At 43.0% G+C, this 19,701-nt stretch overlaps 1 protein-coding gene across 2 annotated transcripts in view; it reads right to left on the bottom strand.

The window, feature by feature from the left end:
* The window catches only part of FBXL15 (F-box and leucine rich repeat protein 15), an 81,464-nt gene that overhangs the window by 31,909 nt on the left and 29,854 nt on the right, over positions 1 to 19,701 (bottom strand). For both annotated transcript variants that reach the window (XM_073596609.1, XM_073596611.1), the window contains exon 3: positions 18,659 to 18,818. In XM_073596609.1, the coding sequence (XP_073452710.1) occupies positions 18,659 to 18,818 (160 nt within the window). The remainder of the gene's footprint in view (positions 1 to 18,658; positions 18,819 to 19,701) is intronic.

Genomic DNA, 19,701 nt, shown 5'->3' on the forward strand with positions numbered 1-19,701 from the left:
GTTTAGGCGTTGGAGCTCGGATACGGACTGGAACGACGCAGCTTTGCGTCACCAATACCGGCTGGGGTTGTCAGATCCGCTAAAAGACGAACTGGCACGAGTGGGGATACCGCAGACACTGGAAGAGTTAATTAATCTGTCCATCCAGATCGACCGTCGCCTCAGGGAGAGACGCGCTGAGAGGTCTGTTAGTCACCCACGCCTTACCTGGATGCTGCCTAGGGCTCCTTGTGCCCCAAACCAAGCTCCGCTGGTCTCTTCTACCCCGGGCCCGGAGGCCCCGGAGCCCATGCAGTTGGGACTGCTCCGTCCCTCTCTGACTTCTGAGGAGAAGACACGCAGGCGCACACTCAATCTGTGCCTGTACTGTGGGGAGTCTGGTCACTTTGCAAGAGTATGCCCAAACAAGAGACGTAAGTGTCTGCCATCTTCTTCTCTGTGTGCACCTGTCCTACCTAGTGCCGGTAACCATTTAACTTTCTCCATTGTATTGCAGTTACCTGGAAGGAGCATCCCAGTACCGGTCATCATTGACTCTGGAGCTTGTAGTGGTTTCATTGACCGGACCTTTGTCGAAACCCATCATATCCCCACTCAGACTAAAGCTCAAGGACTGGCAGTTTTCTTAGCGGATGGCTCCACCCTCCGCTCCGGACCCGTCACCCAAGAAACGGTTCCTCTGTTGGCCACCATTGGCCCGGAACATCAGGAACTTTTACGCCTAGATGTCATTTCCTCGCCTCTCTTCCCAGTCATCCTAGGAATACCTTGGCTACAGGCCCACAATCCCAGCATCAACTGGTCTACAGGCAAGATTCAGTTTTCCTCGGAATATTGCAGACAACATTGCTTACGGGGGACCCCATTAACTTCCTCCCAATGCCTGCGCATAGACTCTGAAGCTAAGCCCTGCCAAGATCTTCCCGAACCCTACCGGGATTTCCTGGACGTGTTCAGTAAAAAAGGAGCAGAAACCCTTCCAGTTCATAGGCCCTATGATTGCCCAATAGAACTCTTACCAGGTACCGAAGTCCCCTTTGGGAGGATCTTCCCTCTAACTGAGCAGGAGTTGGGCACCCTGAAGACTTATATAGACGAGAACCTGAAGAAAGGGTTCATCCGTCCTTCCACGTCTCCAGCTGGGGCAGGTATCTTCTTCGTGGAAAAGAAGGATCACTCCTTACGTCCTTGCATTGACTATCGGGAGCTCAATAAAATTACCATTAAAAACAGATACCCGCTACCCTTGGTTCCTGAACTATTCCAGAGACTGGGATCGGCTACCGTTTTTACCAAGCTTGACCTCCGTGGAGCCTATAATTTGATCCGCATAAGAGAAGGAGACGAGTGGAAGACGGCCTTTCGTACTCGATTCGGACATTACGAGTACCTCGTCATGCCTTTTGGTCTGTGCAATGCACCGGCGACATTCCAGCATTTTATCAACGATGTCTTTCACGACCTATTGGATCTTTATGTCATCGTCTACCTGGACGATATCTTGGTTTTCTCGGCCTCCCTGATGGAACACCGTAAGCATGTACGAAATGTACTTTCCCGGCTCAGACAGCATGGACTGTACGCCAAACTTGAGAAGTGTGAATTCGAGCTCCAATCTATCCAGTTCCTGGGCCTGATTATTTCCCCCGATGGCATCAAAATGGATCCACAGAAAGTATCCGCTATTCTGGATTGGCCTGCACCGACCGACAAAAAAGGAGTACAACGCTTTATTGGCTTCGCCAATTTCTATAGGAAATTTATTAAAGGATTTTCTGCAATCATAACTCCCATCACAGAGCTTACTAAACAAGGATGCCGATTCCGCTGGACACCTGAGGCACAAAAGGCCTTTGAAAAACTCAAGGCGCTATTCACCTCAGCCACTATCCTTAAGCATCCCAACCCTGCCTTGCCCTTCGTCCTGGAAGTGGATGCGTCTGAGGTTGCAGTCGGAGCTGTGCTTTCACAGAGACAGGGTGCCAAATCACTGCTGTACCCTGTGGGATTCTTCTCACGCAAACTTTCTCTCTCCGAGAAAAACTACGACGTGGGTGATCGGGAGCTTTTGGCCATTAAAGCGGCTCTGGAGGAATGGCGTTACCTTCTGGAAGGCGCAGCACACCCCATATTGATCTACACAGATCATAAGAACTTGGAATATCTAAGGACAGCCAAAAGATTGAGACCCCGGCAGGCCAGATGGGCACTTTTTTTTTCCAGATTTATCTTCCACATTACGTTCAGGCCCGGATCCAAGAATGTTAAACCTGATGCTCTCTCCCGGATGTTCCTCGATTCCGAAAGAACCGTGTCCCCAGATACTATCCTTCCCTCTGGAAATTTCCTAATCCTTCAGGAGGATCTAATTTCCCGAATCAGACGCGCCTCCATGGGAATGTCTCCACCTGCCGAGTCTTGTACCAAGGATGGACTGTTCTGGTTCAAGAATAAGATTGTGGTCCCTGAGGAGTTAAAGGTACAGGTGTTAAGTTTATGTCATGATCATAAACTGGCTGGCCACTTCGGCACTCGAAAAACAACCGACCTCGTCCAACGCACCTTTTGGTGGCCGTGTCTTACTAAGGATTGCAAGGACTATGTGGAGTCCTGTAACACGTGTGCCAGAAACAAGACTAGCCGGACAAGAGCATGGGGCCTGTTGAGACCATTGCCAGTCCCAGAGAGGCCATGGACCATGATATCAATGGACTTCATTGTTGAGCTTCCACCATCAGAAGGTTTTTCGTCCATTTTTGTTGTGGTTGACAGGCTGTCTAAAATGGCCCATTTCCTCCCCATGAAGGGCACCCCTTCAGCCATGGAGACCGCTTCCATCTTCATAAAGGAGATCGTCAGGCTGCATGGAGTCCCGACCAACATAGTCTCGGACAGGGGCGTTCAGTTCACCTCCAGATTCTGGAAGGCCCTTTGTGGCGCGCTCGAGCTGTCATTCTCTTCGGCTTACCACCCTCAGTCAAATGGGCAAACCGAGAGGACGAACCAGACTTTGGAGCAATACATCCGTTGTTTTTCTGCCTTTTCCCAGGACGATTGGGCCTCCCTGCTTCCCATCGCGGAGTTCTCCTACAATAACTCCCTACATTCAGCTACGAACCAGTCTCCGTTTTTTGCCAACTACGGTTTCCATCCATCCTTCTTGCCCGGATCAGTCCCCGAATGCCCTGTTCCTGCAGTATCCCAAACTTTGGACTTTTTCTCCAACAACAATAAATTGCTGCAGGAGACCATGACCAAGGCTCAGGAAGATTATAAGAAAATCTTTGATAGGAAGAGAAGGGGGGAACTTGTTCTTGAACCTGGCAATTCTGTCTGGCTGTCTACCACTAATCTCAAGTTGGCCTGCCCATCCAAGAAACTGGGCCCCAAATACCTGGGTCCCTTCCGGATCAAAAGGAAGATCAACAACGTGGCCTACGAACTTGACCTTCCTAATTCTCTGAGGATACATCCAGTGTTCCACGTGTCTCTCCTGAAGCCAGTCACTCCTAACTTCTTTTCTGGTCGCAACATTGGTCCACCCAAACCTATTGTGGTGAATGGCGAAGAGGAGTTCGAAGTGGAAGCAATTCTAGATTGTAGAAGAAGGCACAATCAGGTGCAATATCTGGTAAAATGGAAAGGCTATGGACCCGAAGATAATTTGTGGGAGCCGGAAAACAATTTACACGCCAGAGAACTCCTGCAGTCCTTCAAAACCTCTCATGCCTCGAAGATGGCCCAGCTGGGCATCCGGAGTCTGCCCTTGAGGAGGGGGCACTGTCAGAGAGGTTACCTGGTTGGGCGCCGGTGCGCGCCGGGGAGCGTTGGCGTTCGTGTCCCTGTGCGTGCTGGGGCGCGTGTCCCTGTGGGCGCTGGCGTGCCTGGGCTTACTGGCCGTGGCGTGCGGGGTGGCGTCCGGGCGTTTGTGCGTACGCGCGTCCGCGTTAGCGCGCGTCCGCCTGTGGGCGCTGCCTTTGACATGTCTGGTGGTGTGGGCGTGCGTGCTGGTTCCGGGGGCGCGCTCGGGTGCGCGGCGCGCCTTGGCGAATCGGCGCGCGCACGTGCGCGGCGTTTTGGCGCCAATCAGCCTATTTGAATCCTGCCTCTGCACTGACCCAGTGCTGCCTGATCAAACAGCTCCGTGTCTTGTCCCGTGATCATCCCGTGTTCCTGTGCTTCCGTAGTGTTTACCTGTTGTGACCCGGCTACCTTTGGACCTCCCTTGATTGCTGCCTGTTCCCGACCCCGGCTTGTCTGACTTCGCTTCTGCCTGCTCCCTTGTACCGTTGCTGCCAGCCCGTTGCCGACCTCTGCCAGTGTATGACCAAGTCTGACTAACTCCTGCTCAGCATCTGCACCTTCAAGCCTCAAGCTTTACCGGTTGCTTGCCAGACCACTGTGCTCCAGGACTTTACCTCAGGCTCTCATACCACTCCGCACTCGCGGGCCTCCTGTCTGCTCTACCAGGGGCCCCGAATCGGACACGTAAGGGAGCCTACCCTCTGCCCACGTGGACTCACCTGTCTGGTAAGTGTGGAACCTGACAAATATTCAATTTTATTCCGTACGTTTTTTGGCTCTGCGTAACTTCTGCATACTTTTAGCTATTAAAACCATTCAACTATTAAAATGATGGGACTTTTTCAACTTTTTTTCTACCATTTATACTTTTTAAAATATTAAGTTTTTTATCACTTTTTTTTAACATTGAAGTCAATAGGAGCATGCTTCAGATCCTTAAAATCTTCCGCTCCCGAAAGTTTCAGCTCCTTCATACTTTCACCTACAGATGCCAAACAAACTTTAACATGTTCACAAAATATTCAGCTATCTGGCTATATCTTTTCAGTTTGATATCTTTTACAGTTTTTGCGAAAAAGCTTTTTGTTTAGAGGTAATTTCAGGAAATTTTAGCCATTAATCAGAGTGTACTGTGTTTCTTTTGTTGCCATGGTTACCAAAGCTTCTGTTATACACAGGGGGGGGGTGGCTGGAGCATCTCAGCTCTGATTACAGAGCCAGGGGGAGGGGACAGACACACCATGTACTGATTTATAATAGAGGAATATGATGGGGCAGTTTTGATGGGGCAATTCTGATGGGGGCAGTTTTGATGGTGGGCAATATGATGGGGCAGTTTTGATGGGGCAATTTTGATGGTGGCAATATGATGGGGCAGTTTTGATGGTGGCAATATGATGGGGCAGTTTTGATGGGGCAATTCTGATGGGGCAGTTTTGATGGTGGCAATATGATGGGGCAGTTTTGATGGTGGCAATATGATGGGGCAGTTTTGATGGGGACAATTTTAATGGAGCAGTTTTAAAGGTGGCAATATGATGGGGCAGTTTTGATGGGGACGATTTTTATGGGGCAATTCTGATGGGGAAGTTTTGATGGCAATATGATGGGGGCAGTTTTGCTGGGGGCCGTTTTAGCAATTCAGCTGTTCAGCATTCCCACGCATTTTCCCCAGGAAATGCATTTTCTAGTTAGTGGGAATGCTTTAGCAGTCCCACTATTGTTATTCGATGTTATTAATTTTTAATTTTATCATTTAATTTTATTCCGTACGTTTTTTTGGCTCTGCGTAACTTCTGCATACTTTCAGCTATTAAAACCATTCAACTATTAAAATGTTTGTCTCTTTCAGCTGATGATGGGACTTTTTCAACTTTTTTTCTACTATTTTTACTTTTTAAAATATTAAGCTTTTTAACACTTTTTTTAACATTGAAGTCAAAGGGAGCATGCTTCAGATCCTTAAAATCTTCTTCCGCTCCCAAAAGTTTCAACTCCTTCATACTTTCACCTACAGACACCAAACAAACTTTAAAATGTTCACAAAATATTCAGCTATCTGGCTGTATCTTTTTGGTTTGATATCTTTTACAGTTTTTCTGAAAAAGCTGTTTGTTTAGTGGTCATTTCAGGAAATTTTAGCCATTAAACAGTGCTTTTGTTGCCATGGTTACCAAAGCTTCTGTTATACACAGGGGGGAGGTGGCTGGAGCATCTCAGCTCTAAATACAGAGCCCGGGGGAGGGGACAGACACACCATGTACTGATTTATAATAGAGGAATATGATGGGGCAGTTTTGATGGGGCAATTCTGATGGGGCAGTTTTGATGGTGGCAATATGATGGGGCAGTTTTGATGGGACAATTCTGATGGGGCAGTTTTGATGGTGGCAATATGATGGGGCAGTTTTGATGGGGACAATTTTAATGGAGCAGTTTTTATGGTGGCAATATGATGGGGCAGTTTTGATGGTGGCAATATGATGGGGAAGTTTTGATGGGGCAATTCTGATGGGGCAGTTTTGATGGGGCAGTTCTGATGGGGCAGTTTTGATGGTGGCAATATGATGGGGCAGTTTTGATGGCGACAATTTTGATGGGGCAATTTTCATGGGGCAGTTTTGAGGGCAGTATGATGGGGGCAGTTTTAGCTATTCAGCATTCCCACGCATTTTCCCAAGGAAATGCATTTTCTAGTTATTAGTGGGACTGCTTTAGCAGTCCCACTATTGTTATTCGATTGTATTTATTTTTAATTTTATTATTTAATTTTATTCCGTACGTTTTTTGGCTCTGCGTAACTTCTGCATACTTTCAGCTATTAAAACCATTCAACTATTAAAATGTTTGTCTCTTTCAGCTGATGATGGGACTTTTTCAACTTTTTTTCTACTATTTATACTTTTTAAAATATTAAGCTTTTTAACACTTTTTTTTTAACATTGAAGTCAATGGGAGCATGCTTCAGATCCTTAAAATCTTCTTCCGTCCCAAAAGTTTCAGCTCCTTCACACTTTCACCTACAGACGCCAAACAAACTTTAAAATGTTCACAAAATATTCAGCTATCTGGCTATATCTTTTCAGTTTGATATCTTTTACAGTTTTTGTGAAAATCTGTTTGTTTAGTGGACATTTCAGGAAATTTTAGCCATTAAATAGAGTTTACTGTGTTGCTTTTGTTGCCATGGTTACCAAAGCTTCTGTTATACACAGGGGGAGGTGGCTGCAGCATCTCAGCTCTGATTACAGAGCCCGGGGGAAGGGACAGACACACCGTGTACTGATTTATAATAGAGGAATATGATGGGGCAGTTTTGATGGGGCAATTCTGATGGGGCAGTTTTGATGGTGGCAATATGATGGGACAGTTTTGATGGGGCAATTCTGATGGGGCAGTTTTGATGGTGGCAATATGATGGGGCAGTTTTGATAGGGCAATTCTGATGGGGCAATTCTGATGGGGCAGTTTTGATGGTGGCAATATAATGGGGCAGTTTTGATGGGGCAATTCTGATGGTGGCAATATGATGGGGCAGTTTTAAAGGTGGCAATATGATGGGGCAGTTTTGATGGTGGCAGATTTGATGGGGGTAGTTTTGATGGTGGCAATATGATGGGGCAGTTTTGATAGGGCAATTCTGATGGGGCAGTTTTGATGGTGGCAATATGATGGGGCAGTTTTGATGGTGGCAATATGATAGGGCAGTTTTGATGGGGCAATTCTGATGGGGCAGTGTTGATGGCAATATGATGGTGGCAGTTTTAATGGTGGCAATATGATGGGGCAGTTTTGATGGGGCAGTTTTGATGGTGGCAATATGATGGGGCAGTTTTGATGGGGCAATTCTGATTGGGCAGTTTTGATGGTGGCAATATGATGGGGCAGTTTTGATGGGGCAATTCTGATGGGCAGTTTTGATGGTGGCAATATGATGGGGCAGTTTTGATGGTGGCCGTTTTAGCAATTCAGCTATTCAGCATTCCCACACATTTTCCCCAGGAAATGCATTTTCTAGTTATTATCATTTATTATTTAATATTTAATTTTATTCAGTACGTTTTTTGGCTCTGCGTAACTTCTGCATACTTTTAGCTATTAAAACCATTCAACTATTAAAATGATGGGACTTTTTCAACTTTTTTTCTACCATTTATACTTTTTAAAATATTAAGTTTTTTATCACTTTTTTTTAACATTGAAGTCAATGGGAGCATGCTTCAGATCCTTAAAATCTTCCGCTCCCAAAAGTTTCAGCTCCTTCATACTTTCACCTACAGATGCCAAACAAACTTTAACATGTTCACAAAATATTCAGCTATCTGGCTATATCTTTTCAGTTTGATATCTTTTACAATTTTTGCGAAAAAGCTTTTTGTTTAGAGGTCATTTCAGGAAATTTTAGCCATTAATCAGAGTGTACTGTGTTTCTTTTGTTGCCATGGTTACCAAAGCTTCTGTTATACACAGGGAGGGGGGGGGGTGGCTGGAGCATCTCAGCTCTGATTACAGAGCCCGGGGAAGGGGACAGACACACCATGTACTGATTTATAATAGAGGAATATGATGGGGCAGTTTTGATGGGGCAATTATGATGGGGCAGTTTTGATGGTGGCAATATGATGGGGCAGTTTTGATGGTGGCAATATGATGGGGCAGTTTTGATGGGAAAATTCTGATGGGGCAGTTTTGATGGGGCAATTCTGATGGGGCAGTTTTGATGGGGACAATTTTAATGGAGCAGTTTTAAAGGTGGCAATATGATGGGGCAGTTTTGATGGGGGCAGTTTTGATGGTGGCAATATGATGGGGCAGTTTTGATGGGGCAATTCTGATGGGGCAGTTTTGATGGTGGCAATATGATGGAGCAGTTTTGATGGGGCAATTCTGATGGGGCAGTTTTGATGGTGGCAATATGATGGGGCAGTTTTGATGGGGCAATTCTGATGGGGCAGTTTTGATGGTGGCAATATGATGGGGCAGTTTTGATGGGGCAGTTTTGATGGTAGCAATCTAATGGGGCAATTTTGATGGGGAAAATTTTAATGGAGCAGTTTTAAAGGTGGCAATATGATGGGGCAGTTTTGATGGGGGCAGTTTTGATGAGGGCAATATGATGGGGCAGGTTTGATGTGGCAATTCTGATGGGGCAGTTTTGATGGTGGCAATATGATGGGGCAGTTTTGATGGGGACAATTTTTATGGGGCAATTCTAATGGGGCAGTTTTGATGGCAGCCGTTTTAGCAATTCAGCATTCCCACACATTTTCTCCAGGAAATGCATTTTCTAGTTTTTATTATTAATTCTTTATTATTCCGTATGTTTTTTGGTTCTGCGTGACTTCTGCATACTTTCAGCTATTAAAACCATTCAACTATTAAAATGTTTGTCTCTTTCAGCTGATGATGGGACTTTTTCATTTTTTTTTCTACTATTTATACTTTTTAAAATATTAAGCTTTTTATCACTTTTTTTAACATTGAAGTCAATGGGAGCATGCTCCAGATCCTTAAAATCTTCTTCCGCTTCCAAAAGTTTCAGCTCCTTCATACTTTCACCTACAGATGCCAAACAAACTTTAAAATGTTCACAAAATATTCAGCTATCTGGCTATATCTTTTCAGTTTGATATCTTTTACAGTTTTTGTGAAAAAGCTTTTTGTTTAGAGGTAATTTCAGGAAATTTTAGCCATTAATCAGATTGTACTGTGTTGCTTTTGTTGCCATGGTTACAAAAGCTTCTGTTATACGGGGGGGGGGTGGCTGGAGCATCTCAGCTCTGATTACAGAGCCCGGGGGAGGGGACAGACACACCATGTACTGATTTATAATAGAGGAATATGATGGGGCAGTTTTGATAGGGCAATTCTGATGGGGCAGTTTTGATGGGGCAATTCTGATGGGGCAGTTTTGATGGGGGCAGTTTTGATGGTGGGCAATATGATGGGGCAGTTTTGATGGGGCAATTCTGATGGGGCAGTTTTGATGGTGGCAATATGATGGGGCAGTTTTGATGGTGGCAATATGATGGGGCAGTTTTGATGGGGACAATTTTAATGGAGCAGTTTTAAAGGTGGCAATATGATGGGGCAGTTTTGATGGGGACAATTTTTATGGGGCAATTCTGATGGGGAAGTTTTGATGGCAATATGATGGGGGCAGTTTTGCTGGAGGCCGTTTTAGCAATTCAGCTGTTCAGCATTCCCACGTATTTTCCCCAGGAAATGCATTTTCTAGTTAGTGGGACTGCTTTAGCAGTCCCACTATTGTTATTCGATTTTATTAATTTTTAATTTTATCATTTAATTTTATTCCGTACGTTTTTTGGCTCTGCGTAACTTCTGCATACTTTCAGCTATTAAAACCATTCAACTATTAAAATGTTTGTCTCTTTCAGCTGATGATGGGACTTTTTCAACTTTTTTTCTACTATTTATACTTTTTAAAATATTAAGCTTTTTAACACTTTTTTTAACATTGAAGTCAAAGGGAGCATGCTTCAGATCCTTAAAATCTTCTTCCGCTCCCAAAAGTTTCAACTCCTTCATACTTTCACCTACAGACACCAAACAAACTTTAAAATGTTCACAAAATATTCTGGCTGTATCTTTTTGGTTTGATATCTTTTACAGTTTTTGTGAAAAAGCTGTTTGTTTAGTGGTCATTTCAGGAAATTTAAGCCATTAAACAGTGCTTTTGTTGCCGTGGTTACCAAAGCTTCTGTTATACACAGGGGGGAGGTGGCTGGAGCATCTCAGCTCTAAATACAGAGCCCGGGGGAGGGGACAGACACACCATGTACTGATTTATAATAGAGGAATATGATAGGGCAGTTTTGATGGGGCAATTCTGATGGGGCAGTTTTGATGGTGGCAATATGATGGGGCAGTTTTGATGGGACAGTTCTGATGGGGCAGTTTTGATGGTGGCAATATGATGGGGCAGTTTTGACGGTGGCAATATGATGGGGCAGTTTTGATAGGGCAATTCTGATGGGGCAGTTTTGATGGTGGCAATATGATGGGGCAGTTTTGATGGGGCAATATGATGGGGCAGTTTTGATGGGGACAATTTTGATGGAGCATTTTTTATGGTGGCAATATGATGGGGCAGTTTTGATGGGGGTAGTTTTGATGGGGCAGTTTTGATGGTGGCAATATGATGGGGCAGTTTTGATGGGGCAGTTCTGATGGGGCAGTTTTGATGGTGGCAATATGATGGGGCAGTTTTGATGGAGACAATTTTGATGGGGCAATTCTCATGGGGCAGTTTTGAGGGCAGTATGATGGGGGCAGTTTTAGCAATTCAGCTATTCAGCATTCCCACGCATTTTCCCAAGGAAATGCATTTTCTAGTTATTAGTGGGAATGCTTTAGCAGTCCCACTATTGTTATTCGATTTTATTTATTTTTAATTTTATTATTTAATTTTATTCCGTACGTTTTTTGGCTCTGCGTAACTTCTGCATACTTTCAGCTATTAAAAACATTCAACTATTAAAATGTTCGTCTTTCAGTTGATGATGGGACTTTTTCAACTTTTTTCTACTATTTATACTTTTTAAAATATTAAGCTTTTTGACACTTTTTTTTTTAACATTGAAGTCAATGGGAGCATGCTTCAGATCCTTAAAATCTTCTTCCGTCCCAAAAGTTTCAGCTCCTTCACACTTTCACCTACAGACGCCAAACAAACTTTAAAATGTTCACAAAATATTCAGCTATCTGGCTATATATTTTCAGTTTGATATCTTTTACAGTTTTTGTGAAAAACCTGTTTGTTTAGTGGTCATTTCAGGAAATTTTAGCCATTAAATAGAGTGTACTGTGTTGCTTTTGTTGCCATGGTTACCAAAGCTTCTGTTATACACAGGGGGAGGTGGCTGCAGCATCTCAGCTCTGATCACAGAGCCCGGGGGAGGGGACAGACACACCATGTACTGATTTATAATAGAGGAATATGATGGGGCAGTTTTGATCGGGCAATTCTGATGGGGCAGTATTGATGGGACAATTCTGATGGGGCAGTTTTGATCGTGGCAATATGATGGGGCAGTTTTGATGGGGACAATTTTAATGGAGCAGTTTTAAAGGTGGCAATATGATGGGGCAGTTTTGATGGGGCAATTCTGATGGGGCAGTTTTGATCGTGGCAATATGATGGGGCAGTTTTGATGGGGACAATTTTAATGGAGCAGTTTTAAAGGTGGCAATATGATGGGGCAGTTTTGATGGTGGCAGATTTGATGGGGGTAGTTTTGATGGTGGCAATATGATGGGGCAGTTTTGATGGGGCAATTCTGATGGGGCAGTTTTGATGGGGACAATTTTGATGGGGACAATTTTGATGGGGCAGTGTTGATGGCAATATGATGATGGCAGGTTTGATGGTGGCAATATGATGGGGCAGTTTTGATGGTGGCAATATGATGGGGCAGTTTTGATGGGGCAATTCTGATGGGGCAGTTTTGATGGTGGCAATATGATGGGGCAGTTTTGATGGGGCAATTCTGATGGGGCAGTTTTGATGGTGGCAATATGATGGGGCAGTTTTGATGGTGGCCGTTTTAGCAATTCAGCTATTCAGCATTCCCACGCATTTTCCCCAGGAAATGCATTTTCTAGTTATTTATTATTTAATATTTAATTTTATTCCGTACGTTTTTTGGCTCTTCGTAACTTCTGCATACTTTTAGCTATTAAAACCATTCAACTTTTAAAATGTTCGTCTCTTTCAGCTGATGATGGGGCTTTTTCAACTTTTTTTCTACCATTTATACTTATAAATAATTAAGCTTTTTATCACTTTTTTTAACATTGAAGTCAATGGGAGCATACTTCAGATCCTTAAAATCTTCTTCCGCTCCCAAAAGTTTCAGCTCCTTCATACCTTCACCTACAGATGCCAAACAAACTTTAACATGTTCACAAAATATTCAGCTATCTGGCTATATCTTTTCAGTTTGATATCTTTTACAGTTTTTGTGAAAAAGCTTTTTGTTTAGAGGTCATTTCAGGAAATTTTAGCCATTAATCAGAGTGTATTGTGTTGCTTTTGTTGCCATGGTTACCAAAGCTTCTGTTATACACAGGGGGGGGTGGCTGGAGCATCTCAGCTCTGATTACAGAGCCAGGGGGAGGGGACAGACACACCATGTACTGATTTATAATAGAGGAATATGATGGGGCAATTATGATGGGGCAGTTTTGATGGTGGCGATATGATGGGGCAGTTTTGATGGGACAATTCTGATGGGGCAGTTTTGATGGGACAATTCTGATGGGGCAGTTTTGATGGTGGCAATATGATGGGGCAGTTTTGATGTGGACAATTTTAATGGAGCGGTTTTAAAGGTGGCAATATGATGGAGCAGTTTTGATGGTGGCAGTTTTGATGGTGGCAATATGATGGGGCAGTTTTGATGGGGCAATTCTGATGGGACAGTTTTGATGGTGGCAATATGATGGGGCAGTTTTGATGGGGCAATTCTGATGGGGCAGTTTTGATGGTGCAATTCTGATGGGGCAGTTTTGATGGTGGCAATATGATGGGGCAGTTTTGATGGGACAATTCTGATGGCGCAGTTATGATGGTGGCAATATGATGGGGCAGTTTTGATAGGGCAATTCTGATGGGGTAGTTTTGATGGGGCAATTTTGATGGTGGCAATCTGATGGGGCAGTTTTGATGGTGGCAATATGATGGGGCAGTTTTGATGGGGACAATTTTTATGGGGCAATTCTGATGGGGCAGTTTTGATGGCAATATGATGGGGGCAGTTTTGCTGGGGGCCGTTTTAGCAATTCAGCTATTCAGCATTCCCACGCATTTTCCCCAGGAAATGCATTTTCTAGTTATTATTCTTATTATAGCCAAATTTACCACCCTAACTCCTCCCACAGCTTTTACACTACATAGAAAAGTAATATACCGAAATGTGCAGATTGTTCCCAATGGTGTGCTATTACTTTGTGGAATGTTTTGCTGAATGGTTCACGAAATATTGTCATTTTTGTCCAAAATTGGTCCCATAGGAACGAATGGGGAAATGTTCAAAACTAGAGTGGGAGGTGACAAAAAGCTGCCGCCACTCCCTCATTTGCAAGCCCACCTACACAAATCTTATATCAAAATGTTCAGCTATCCCTGCTGCCACTAAACATGTCCACGGCTAAGCCATAGTCCTGATAGTTTTCATAATATGACAATTTGTTTGCAACTCACGCCGTCCATTGACATTCATTGAAACTACACTCTAGCCACTTCAAATTTGAAGGGCAATATCTAAACTGTGACTGTGCCTTCATTTTTAATATTTCAGAGACATACTATGCATCAAAATCTAGGTCTGGGTCTTGTGATTCTCACAATATAAGGCTCTTCGCTGTAGGATTTATAGTTTTTTAAAATATGACCGTTTGAAGTACTGCACAGTTATTACAGCTATCATGATCCTGTGTATTGTGTTTTGAGCAGTGGTTGTGAAGCATAAACAGGGCATGAGCGTTGCCAGGAAACAGTGGTTGTAAACACTGATCATCATCAAATAGATAGCACACCTTCACCTCCATTCTACGTCAAGATGCTGAGACCCCCCAAATGCATGTGGTCATACCTTCATCTGCTAGGCTTGATAATGCTTGTAGACTACTGGTGGAGGCCAGAACACTTCACACAATTTCCCCCGAAATTGTAGCTTTTCTAGTTATTATTATTATTATTAAGTTGGTACTTTGTTGTTTAGCATGGTATTGCACATTTATAAGTTTGAGACTAGTAGTGCGGCACACATTTATTATATTTTATGCCGAAATGCAATAGTCCAAAAGGGGGGCTTTGTTTATCTGCACTGCTAGAGAGGATGGAGGAATCTGTTTCGATTTCTTTCATTCAGTCTGCAAGCCAAATGGAAGAAATCTATACATATATGGGCACCTGTTAAAAAAAAAAAAGGAAAAGCTTTTCTGCACAGTACATTCAGAACAAAATGCACATGCTGAAATCTGGGACTTTTGTGAGTGTTGCTAAATATGGCAATTTTGCTAATTACGGAGTTCACAGTAAAAACACAGTAAAAATTCTGCAATTGTATGGTACAAATTAACAAGCACTTCTTTAAAACATAGGCAATGTGAAGAAAATGTCCTGATCTTCAGCAAGCTCTAGTTTTACAAATGTTCCCCATAGCTTCCTTGATGGAAATCAGAGAAGCCTCCCTGCTAAGTAAGGTGGAGATCATGCAACACTTTATGTCTAGCACTGAGCGGCCACCCCATGCCATAATGGTAATAGGCATTGTTTACATAAGCTCTTGGCGTAGGCGGACAGTCCTGTGATGCTGCAGGTGATCATTCCCACAGACTTGTGAAGAAAGGTTGGCTCAGTCTTCCAAAATCTCGAATGTGACATTAAAAATAACCTTTTCGTTTACTGAACAAAGAAAACTAAGCAAAAAAAGTGAGCACCTTCAATTATCAGCAAACACATTTCAAATCTTTATACACCACCCTTCTGTGCCCCTGTGGTGTTTTTTTTTTTTTTTCCTTGCACGTGATTGAATATTCTTTCTAACGTGAAATGTCACCACATTCAATAAGCTCTGGGGCAAATTCCCTTCCAAAGAAGGAACTGCAACATGAACAGGCTATTTACCTTTAGTAAAGTACTGAGAGAGGAGGAGGTCTGCAATGGTAGCCTACATGATCCTCTCCGTAAAAAAAGTATACATGAAGACACATATATAAATTTTATACTGTACAGTCAGAAGGCTATTTTTTTTAAATTTTAATACATTGCTTTTAGCACAGGTAAAAAAAGCCAGGGAGGGTCAAAGTAAGTTCAACCCATTTGTGGCATTTAAAAAAGTATACAGAAGAGTTTATTTTGCTGAACAATACAGTAAACATTATGATGTAAGTGAATGGTTCCTCATTACTGCACTGTAACACGAGAACTGAGATGCAGTATCTTCATTAACCAATGTAAGACCATAATCTTAGGCTCGGTTCACATTGGTGCGATGCGAGAACCCTGCAAAATCCACTGCCACATCGCACCCGATTCGCAGGCAGTTCACACTGCCATATGCGAACTGCTGGGAGTGTCAATAGAAAGTTAATGACACCCCCAAATCAGTTTGCATAGCGTAGTGCGAACTGCCTGCGAGTTGGGTGCGATGCGGCAGTGGATTTGCAGGGTTCTCGCATCGCACCAATGTGAACCGAGCCTAAGATTATGGTCTTACATTGGTGAATGTGAACACCCGTGCGATCTGATTCTGGCGCGGACCAAAAAAAGGATCCTGTGCGAGTTTGGTTAGAATGTGATGCAAATTCAGCTATACTATCTGTATGGCTGAGTTCGCATCGCACAGACATCGCATGTGATTTGCACTGTAGTGCGGTGCGAATCACATCCGATGTCGGACAGCACACCAGTGTGAACCGAGCCTAAAGAAAAGATAATAATAATTTAGATGGATAAACCATACCCATACTGCAAACTGCTGATAAATGGCATGTACTAGTTCTACAGTGCCTTGAAAAAGTATTCATGCCCCTTGAAATTTTCCACATTTTGTCATGTTACAACCAAAAACGTAAATGTATTTTATTGAGACTTTATGTCATAGACCAACACAAAGTGGCACATAATTGTGAAGTGAAAGGAAAACGATAAATGGTTTAACATTTTTTACAAATAAATATCTGTGTGGAGTGCATTTTTTATTCAGCCCCCCTGAGTTAATACTTTGCTTTCGCTGCAATTACAGCTGCAAGTCTTTTTGGGGATGTCTCTACCAGCTTTGCACATCTAGAGAGTGATATTTTTGCCCATTCTTCTTTGAAAAATAGCTCAAGCTCTGTCAGATTGGATGGAGAGCATCTGTGAACAGCAATTTTGAAGTTTTGCCACAGATTCTCAATTGGATTTAGGTCTAGACTTTGACTGGGCCATTCTAACACATGAATATGCTTTCATCTAAACCATTCCATTGTAGCTCTGGCTGTATGTTTAGAGTCGTTGTCCTGCTGGAAGGTGAACCTCCGCCCCAGTCTCATGTCTTTTGCAGACTCGAATAGGTTTTCTTCTAAGATTGCCCTGTAGTTTGGCTCCATCCATCTCCCCATCATATCTGACCATCTTCCCTGTCCCTGCTGAAGAAAAGCATCCCTACACCATGATGCTGCCACCGCCATGTTTCACGGTGGGAATAGTGTATTCAGGGTGATGTGCAGTGTTTGTTTTCCGTCACACACAGCATTTTGCTTTTAGGCCAAAAAGTTCAATTTTGGTCTCATCTGACCAGAGCACCTTCTTCCACATGTTTGCTATGTCTGCTACATGGATTCTCGCAAACTGCAAACGGGACTTCTTATGGCTTTCTTTCAACAATGGCTTTCTTCTTGCCACTCTTCTATAAAGGTCAGATTTGTGGAGTGCGCAACTAATAGTTGTCCTGTAGAAATTCTCCCACCTGAGCTGTGGATCTCTGCAGCTCCTCCAGAGTTATCATGGGCCTCTTGGCTGCTTCTCTGATTAATGCTCTCCTTGCCGGGCCTGTCAGTTTAGGTGGACGGCCATGTCTTGGTAGGTTTGCAGTTGTGCCATACTCTTTCCATTTTCGGATGATGGATTAAACAGTGCTCTATGAGATGTTCAAAGCTTAGAATATTTTTTTATACCCTAACCATGCTTTAAACTTCACAACTTTATCCCTGACCTGTCTGGTGTGTTCCTTGGCCTTCATGATGCTGTTTGTTCGCTAAGGTTTTCTAACAAACCTCTGAGGACTTCACAGAACAGCTGTATTTATACTGAGATTAAATTACACACAGGTGGACTCTATTTACTAATTAGGTGACTTCTAAAGGCAATTGGTTCCACTAGATTTGAGTAAAGGGGGCACACCACACTTTTTCAGGTATTTATTTGTAAAAAATGTGGAAAACCATTTATCATTTTCCTTCCACTTAACAATTATGTCTCACTTAGTGTTGGTCTATCACATAAAATCCCAATAAAATACATTTACTTTTTTGGGTGGTAACACGACAAAATGTGGAAAATTTGAAGGGGTATGCATATTTTTTCAAGGCACTGTATACTTTATTGCAGAGAATGCATTTAAATAAAATAAATTAGACTATAAAACCACGTTAAAGATTAACTCCACTCTTGTTGAGGGAAAAAAAAAAAAAAAAAAACATTCCCCTCTGGGTGATCTATATACATTGTAAGTATTTTTACAAACACTGTTGCAGATTCCTACCTTTTGTTATTCTAAAGAAATAGCTGTTTGTTTGTCTGTGTCCATGACATTTGCAAAGTGCAAGTGAATGGGAGTGATTTTATAATTCTCAATCAGCTGCTGCACTTGCAGGGGTCTAATGAGGAAAGTGGCAAGGTCTACATGCTTTTAGATGTGATTAACCTTTTGAGAGTATCCCACCAAAAAGCTGAATTTTTTTTTTTTGGATAGAGTTGAGAGGGGTTAGAACACCTGTCAGTTTATCACTGCTGTCTGTGCCCCCACTAGGGAGATTCACCCTCTCTATTTGTCCTGTTTACCAGTATCATTGAAAGTGATAGTAAACTATGTGTGTCTATGAATGCACACAGCCTGGCTCGGGAGTGTGGGCGTACAGGTGCCTCCTTAGCACCCATCTTGCTTTGGAAGTACCCAGCGCTGGTGGGAGACTGCCAAAGAGAAGGTAAGGGAATGCTCTGTGTAATATTGTAGCGGGTAAGTAAAACCACTTTTTTTTTTAACAGAAAAAATACAGCCTTTAATATCACTTTAAGAAACATTTACAGGACATTCAATCCCTCAAAACTGAACACAAACAATACCTGTGTGGAGTCAAAGCTACGACAGTTGGCCAGATAGAGCTGCACTAAGCACTGAAAAGCTTTGCTGACCCTCTGCAGAGTTATGATGTGTCGTAGCGGTAAATAGGACAGGATATGAGGGACCAACACATCTTCCCAAGGCAGATCCAACAGATGGAGACTGGAGATAAACAGAATAACAACAAGAATTAGAACAATGCAAGATGTGTTTATTATTTATATTACTCTGTAATATAGACTGAAAAGAACAAGATGCCCACCATATAAAATAAATGAAATATTACACATGCAGCTTACACATAATACAGATAATATCACCTTCCATCCACTTACCCTATGCCTTGGTTCACACTACTGCTGCTGCAGCATGATGCATTTTTCAGTGCGCTTTTTAGTGTGACAACATGCGTTTTTGACATTTTTTTATGCTTCATGTGGTTTTTTATGTAGCTGAAGTAGACTAGGGGCTCAATTCACTACTGTGCTTTTCTGCACCTTATTTTACCGTAGACCGGTCCTTCTGGCTGCAACAGGAAGTAAAATATTTAGCAGTGGTTGCAGAGAAGAGACCCTTGTTCTCATTAACATGGGGATAAGGTGCTTTTGGGAAGGGGGGTTGCAGCAAGCACGGATAATGGTCTGGTATACATTTAGAGGGTCCTTTTTAAAATTCATACCAGACCTGAAGGCTCTTTATCGTATGGCTGTACTTCTCCTGTGGATCACAAGAGTGCAGTTCGTTGTGCGACGAGCAGAGAGTCGGTGACAGTCACCAGCTCTCTGCTCACGGAGTACTGAGAACTGAGCGATCATTGATCCAGCGAGGGACAGATGCAGGATCGGACCGATGCTGCATTCACCTAGGTCAGTATGATTTAAAAAAAAAAAAAAAAAAAAACGCATGATGAAACACATGAAACAATGACTTTATATGAACTGGGGAAACAACTGAATTAAATAAGCACTTTTACTTGAAAAAAAGAGTGCAGCGCTTAAAGATATTGTCCTTAAAGCAGAACTCACCCCCCGCCACCGCCCACTCG

This window comes from Aquarana catesbeiana, linkage group LG08 (assembly GCF_042186555.1).
Source record: "Aquarana catesbeiana isolate 2022-GZ linkage group LG08, ASM4218655v1, whole genome shotgun sequence".
NCBI classification, from domain to species: domain Eukaryota; kingdom Metazoa; phylum Chordata; class Amphibia; order Anura; family Ranidae; genus Aquarana; species Aquarana catesbeiana.